We start from the raw sequence: 7,500 nt of genomic DNA, 5'->3' as shown, positions 1-7,500 counted from the left end.
GAGACTGAACACACCTGAGACTGAACACACCTGTTAGACTGAACACTCCTGAGACTGAACACACCTGAGACTGAACACTCCTGAGACTGAACACACCTGAGACTGAACACTCCTGTTAGACTGAACACACCTGAGACTGAACACTCCTGTTAGACTGAACACACCTGAGACTGAACACTCCTGTTAGACTGAACACACCTGAGACTGAACACACCTGTTAGACTGAACACACCTGTTAGACTGAACACACCTGTTAGACTGAACACTCCTGATAGACTGAACACTCCTGATAGACTGAACACTCCTGATAGACTGAACACACCTGAGACTGAACACTCCTGTTAGACTGAACACTCCTGTTAGACTGAACACACCTGTTAGACTGATCACTCCTGTTAGACTGAACACACCTGTTAGACTGAACACTCCTGTTAGACTGAACACACCCCATCAGAGATGGATCAGATGAACAGATGTTCAGAACTCCTGGGAGTGCAAATGTTAAATAAATCCTGAATGGATCTGGTTCACTTACAATCAGTCCACGGAAAATGTCATGTTAATTTCAGCTAGTTTCTAGTGATTGTGGGTCTGATCTCATCTCTGTGTGTCTCTCTTCAGGGATCTCCCTGAACCCGGAGCAGTGGAGCCAGCTGAAGGAGCAGGTCTCTGAAATAGACGAGGCAGTGAAGAGAATATGAGCGGTGTTCAGGTGGTTAACGTTGAGCTTGCCTAGTGATTTCGTTTGTTGCCGCCAACTTTTACATTTGGCAGAAAAGGTTTTGTAAAAGGACTGAATTATTTTATAACTTGCTGTTTCCAGTTCTGTTCCCAGATGGTCTTTTCTGCATGTGCTGTGTAGTTTGCTCAGCGTAAAACCCATATTTGTGTTGTTTTTGAATTATCTAAGTGTGTGTGCGTGTGTGTGGGTGGGTGTGTGTGGGTTGAATTGTTCTTTGTATTGAAACCATAATAAAGGCCTCTAAGGCTCTTACCTACATTGTTTTTGTATTCTTGGTGTGTATTCTTGGTGGGTATTCTTGGTGTGTATTCTTGGTGGGTATTCTTGGTGTGTTTTTCTAGATTGTCTGAGTGATTTGATGGTTGGTCCGAGGGACCAGCAGGAGTCTGAAGGCTCTGATGAAACAGTCAGGCAGAGTTTGGACCTCAACTATCTTTTTTTTAAAGATATTTTTAAGGCATTTCTGCTTTATTAGGATAGGACAGTGTAGATGACAGACCGGAAAGGTGAGAGAGAGGGAGAGAGAGAGAGGAAGACATGCAGCAACGTGCGTGGGCTGAATTCTAACCTACGCCGCTGCGGTTTATATGGTACGCGCCCCCTCAACTATCTCTTTATATGGTACCAACCCCCTCAACTATCTCTTTATATGGTACCAACCCCCTCAACTATCTCTTTATATGGTACGCGCCCCCTCAACTATCTCTTTATATGGTACCACCCCCTCAACTATCTCTTTATATGGTACTGACCCCCTCAACTATCTCTTTATATGGTACCGACCCCCTCAACTATCTCTTTATATGGTACGACCCCCTCAACTATCTCTTTATATGGTACGCGCCCCCTCAACTATCTCTTTATATGGTGCCGACCCCCTCAACTATCTCTTTATATGGTACCGACCCCCTCAACTATCTCTTTATATGGTACTGACCCCCTCAACTATCTCTTTATATGGTACCACCCCCTCAACTATCTCTTTATATGGTACGCGCCCCCTCAACTATCTCTTTATATGGTACCGACCCCTCAACTATCTCTTTATATGGTACTGACCCCCTCAACTATCTCTTTATATGGTACTGACCCCCTCAACTATCTCTTTATATGGTACCACCCCCTCAACTATCTCTTTATATGGTACGCGCCCCCTCAACTATCTCTTTATATGGTACCGACCCCTCAACTATCTCTTTATATGGTACTGACCCCCTCAACTATCTCTTTATATGGTACCCACCCCCTCAACTATCTCTTTATATGGTACTGACCCCTCAACTATCTCTTTATATGGTACCGACCCCCTCAACTATCTCTTTATATGGTACTGACCCCCTCAACTATCTCTTTATATGGTACTGACCCCCTCAACTATCTCTTTATATGGTACCGACCCCCTCAACTATCTCTTTATATGGTACTGACCCCCTCAACTATCTCTTTATATGGTACTGACCCCCTCAACTATCTCTTTATATGGTACCACCCCCTCAACTATCTCTTTATATGGTACGCGCCCCCTCATCTATCTCTTTATATGGTACCGACCCCCTCAACTATCTCTTTATATGGTACTGACCCCCTCAACTATCTCTTTATATGGTACTGACCCCCTCAACTATCTCTTTATATGGTACTGACCCCCTCAACTATCTCTTTATATGGTACCGACCCCTCAACTATCTCTTTATATGGTACTGACCCCCTCAACTATCTCTTTATATGGTACCGACCCCCTCAACTATCTCTTTATATGGTACCGACCCCCTCAACTATCTCTTTATATGGTATGTGACCCCTCAACTATCTCTTTATATGGTACCGACCCCCTCAACTATCTCTTTATATGGTACCCACCCCCTCAACTATCTCTTTATATGGTACCGACCCCCTCAACTATCTCTTTATATGGTACCCACCCCCTCAACTATCTCTTTATATGGTACCGACCCCCTCAACTATCTCTTTATATGGTACGTGACCCCTCAACTATCTCTTTATATGGTACCCACCCCCTCAACTATCTCTTTATATGGTACTGACCCCCTCAACTATCTCTTTATATGGTACGCACCCCCTCAACTATCTCTTTATATGGTACTGACCCCCTCAACTATCTCTTTATATGGTACTGACCCCTCAACTATCTCTTTATATGGTACGCACCCCCTCAACTATCTCTTTATATGGTACCGACCCCCTCAACTATCTCTTTATATGGTACCGACCCCCTCAACTATCTCTTTATATGGTACGCGACCCCTCAACTATCTCTTTATATGGTACTGACCCCTCAACTATCTCTTTATATGGTACTGACCCCCTCAACTATCTCTTTATATGGTACCCACCCCCTCAACTATCTCTTTATATGGTACCGACCCCCTCAACTATCTCTTTATATGGTACCGACCCCCTCAACTATCTCTTTATATGGTACCGACCCCTCAACTATCTCTTTATATGGTACCGACCCCTCAACTATCTCTTTATATGGTACCGACCCCTCAACTATCTCTTTATATGGTACTGACCCCCTCAACTATCTCTTTATATGGTACTGACCCCTCAACTATCTCTTTATATGGTACTGACCCCCTCATCTATCTCTTTATATGGTACTGACCCCTCAACTATCTCTTTATATGGTACTGACCCCCTCAACTATCTCTTTATATGGTACCGACCCCCTCAACTATCTCTTTATATGGTACCGACCCCTCAACTATCTCTTTATATGGTACCAACCCCTCAACTATCTCTTTATATGGTACCGACCCCCTCAACTATCTCTTTATATGGTACCATCCCCTCAACTATCTCTTTATATGGTACCGACCCCCTCAACTATCTCTTTATATGGTACTGACCCCCTCAACTATCTCTTTATATGGTACCGACCCCCTCAACTATCTCTTTATATGGTACCCACCCCCTCAACTATCTCTTTATATGGTACCGACCCCTCAACTATCTCTTTATATGGTACCGACCCCTCAACTATCTCTTTATATGGTACCGACCCCCTCAACTATCTCTTTATATGGTACGCGACCCCTCAACTATCTCTTTATATGGTACTGACCCCCTCAACTATCTCTTTATATGGTACCGACCCCCTCAACTATCTCTTTATATGGTACTGACCCCCTCAACTATCTCTTTATATGGTACCGACCCCCTCAACTATCTCTTTATATGGTACTGACCCCCTCAACTATCTCTTTATATGGTACCGACCCCCTCAACTATCTCTTTATATGGTACCACCCCCTCAACTATCTCTTTATATGGTACCGACCCCCTCAACTATCTCTTTATATGGTACCGACCCCCTCAACTATCTCTTTATATGGTACCCACCCCCTCAACTATCTCTTTATATGGTACCGGCCCCCTCAACTATCTCTTTATATGGTACTGACCCCTCAACTATCTCTTTATATGGTACTGACCCCTCAACTATCTCTTTATATGGTACTGACCCCTCAACTATCTCTTTATATGGTACTGACCCCTCAACTATCTCTTTATATGGTACGCACCCCCTCTATCTCTTTATATGGTACGACCCCTCAACTATCTCTTTATATGGTACCGACCCCCTCAACTATCTCTTTATATGGTACCGACCCCTCAACTATCTCTTTATATGGTACCGACCCCCTCAACTATCTCTTTATATGGTACGCGCCCCCTCAACTATCTCTTTATATGGTACCGACCCCCTCAACTATCTCTTTATATGGTACCGACCCCCTCAACTATCTCTTTATATGGTACGACCCCCTCAACTATCTCTTTATATGGTACCGACCCCCTCAACTATCTCTTTATATGGTACCGACCCCCTCAACTATCTCTTTATATGGTACCGACCCCCTCAACTATCTCTTTATATGGTACCGACCCCCTCAACTATCTCTTTATATGGTACGCGCCCCCTCATCTATCTCTTTATATGGTACCCACCCCTCAACTATCTCTTTATATGGTACCGACCCCTCAACTATCTCTTTATATGGTACCGATCCCCTCAACTATCTCTTTATATGGTACGCGCCCCCTCAACTATCTCTTTATATGGTACCGACCCCCTCAACTATATCTTTATATGGTACTGACCCCCTCAACTATCTCTTTATATGGTACCGACCCCCTCAACTATCTCTTTATATGGTACCGACCCCCTCAACTATCTCTTTATATGGTACCGACCCCCTCAACTATCTCTTTATATGGTACCGACCCCTCAACTATCTCTTTATATGGTACTGACCCCCTCGACTATCTCTTTATATGGTACTGACCCCTCGACTATCTCTTTATATGGTACTGACCCCTCAACTATCTCTTTATATGGTACTGACCCCCTCAACTATCTCTTTATATGGTACCGACCCCTCAACTATCTCTTTATATGGTACCGACCCCCTCAACTATCTCTTTATATGGTACTGACCCCCTCAACTATCTCTTTATATGGTACCGACCCCCTCAACTATCTCTTTATATGGTACGACCCCCTCGACTATCTCTTTATATGGTACCGACCCCTCAACTATCTCTTTATATGGTACGACCCCCTCGACTATCTCTTTATATGGTACGCGACCCCCTCAACTATCTCTTTATATGGTACCGACCCCTCAACTATCTCTTTATATGGTACCGACCCCCTCAACTATCTCTTTATATGGTACTGACCCCTCAACTATCTCTTTATATGGTACGCACCCCCTCAACTATCTCTTTATATGGTACTGACCCCCTCAACTATCTCTTTATATGGTACTGACCCCTCAACTATCTCTTTATATGGTACGCACCCCCTCAACTATCTCTTTATATGGTACCGACCCCCTCAACTATCTCTTTATATGGTACCGACCCCCTCAACTATCTCTTTATATGGTACGCACCCCCTCAACTATCTCTTTATATGGTACTGACCCCCTCAACTATCTATTTATATGGTACTGACCCCTCAACTATCTCTTTATATGGTACCGACCCCCTCAACTATCTCTTTATATGGTACCTACCCCCTCAACTATCTCTTTATATGGTACTGACCCCCTCATCTATCTCTTTATATGGTACTGACCCCTCAACTATCTCTTTATATGGTACCCACCCCCTCAACTATCTCTTTATATGGTACCGACCCCCTCATCTATCTCTTTATATGGTACTGACCCCTCAACTATCTCTTTATATGGTACCGACCCCCTCAACTATCTCTTTATATGGTACTGACCCCCTCAACTATCTCTTTATATGGTACCGACCCCTCAACTATCTCTTTATATGGTACTGACCCCTCAACTATCTCTTTATATGGTACGCACCCCCTCAACTATCTCTTTATATGGTACCGACCCCCTCAACTATCTCTTTATATGGTACTGACCCCCTCAACTATCTCTTTATATGGTACCACCCCCTCAACTATCTCTTTATATGGTACTGACCCCCTCAACTATCTATTGCAGCCACAGATATACTGTATCAGTCTTCTCTATACTGTATCAGTCTTCTCTATACTGTAACAGAAGCCCTGTGTTACACGAGCAGCCTTGCTGGTACAGTTGTATGATGAGCTCCAGTTTAATTATTTTTCTATTTTTGGTTTAACATGGACTGCATGATTTTGAATTGGCTTATTGATATTAATTTGTGGTGCTGTTCTCTGTGATTTAGCTGTGGAGAAGGTTCTTTGGTGGTAGTTTGAATAACTGTAATTAAGGACTAGCCTATAAGATTATTTTTGTGGGTATTGTGAATGGTTCTTGTTGCTGTGTGATAGGCTAACCCATGGCCAGTCAACAGATGGGAGACTAGAGACAGCACAGACGAGCTTAGTTTATAGTTCTACCTGTTTAATGACAGCACAGTGAAGGCTAATGAATATGCAAGCTCAGTGATGGGGCTAAACCTTTAGACACAAATCATAATCTGTGAAGACACTACAGACAAACCACTAGATGGCAGTAGCTGACCATTTATGTCTTATTAACAGGATGTAACACTGGTGTACAGTAATAGTCCACTCAGGGCCAAAACTAGCAGTAATATGGAAAACATGTTGGAGATAGGATTAGCTCCTGTTCTATATCAGCTTTGTCCTCAAAATATAGAGATCATTCTCTCAGAACACTAAAAAGAGGGTCCGTTTATTAAACACTCTACAACCCTTTGCTCCTGTAACTGACTTAATAAAGAGCAACTAGAGAATATTGACCTCAGGCTGTCACACACCTGATATTATCATTTAACTGTTGACATTGATATGCTCGCCTGACAGACTACCTAGTGTATTATCAAGTTTGCAATGCACGTGCTCCTGGTTTGTGTTAGCGTCACGAGGAAAGGACTAGAAGATGGCAGCAATGTTGTTGTGTTTTCTTGCAAATCTCTGGTTTGTTGCTGGTGCTTCAACTTGGGAGTTGGCTGCTTGTTTGTCACTCAGAAACGATACACGCTATAGGTTGTCATTTTGGCGTGATCATTATAATTGTCCGTTAACAAGAGGAGAATAATTTCCACCCTCGACATCTGTGGAATCGTTTCTGCTGTCGGAATGATGGACATTATGAAGTGTTAAATGGGAGTGCGCTCTAATGAAAAAGAGATGTTTTCTGTTACGCACGCAAAGCGCGTCCCTTGAAATCTGGTGGAAACGGAGGACAGGCTACTCCCTTCTCTCTGGAAGTGGTTTGGAGTGCCCGTGCAGCCTGCACCTGGGACCAAGC

The 7,500-nt window shown here is 43.5% G+C and overlaps 1 protein-coding gene across 2 annotated transcripts in view; it reads left to right on the top strand.

The window, feature by feature from the left end:
* sub1b (SUB1 regulator of transcription b) overlaps positions 1 to 959 on the top strand; it is a 7,124-nt gene extending 6,165 nt beyond the window's left edge. Inside the window, exon 5 of one of the 2 annotated variants that reach the window (XM_084439526.1) lies at positions 622 to 959. In XM_084439526.1, the coding sequence (XP_084295652.1) occupies positions 622 to 701 (80 nt within the window). In that variant the 3' untranslated portion in view covers positions 702 to 959. The remainder of the gene's footprint in view (positions 1 to 621) is intronic. The other variant, XM_084439525.1, reaches the window with a different exon arrangement.
* Positions 960 to 7,500: the final 6,541 nt, after the last annotated feature.

Source organism: Borostomias antarcticus, assembly GCF_949987555.1.
Source record: "Borostomias antarcticus genome assembly, chromosome: 6".
NCBI lineage: Eukaryota > Metazoa > Chordata > Actinopteri > Stomiiformes > Stomiidae > Borostomias > Borostomias antarcticus.
This window is presented reverse-complemented; position numbering and strand designations above follow the sequence as displayed.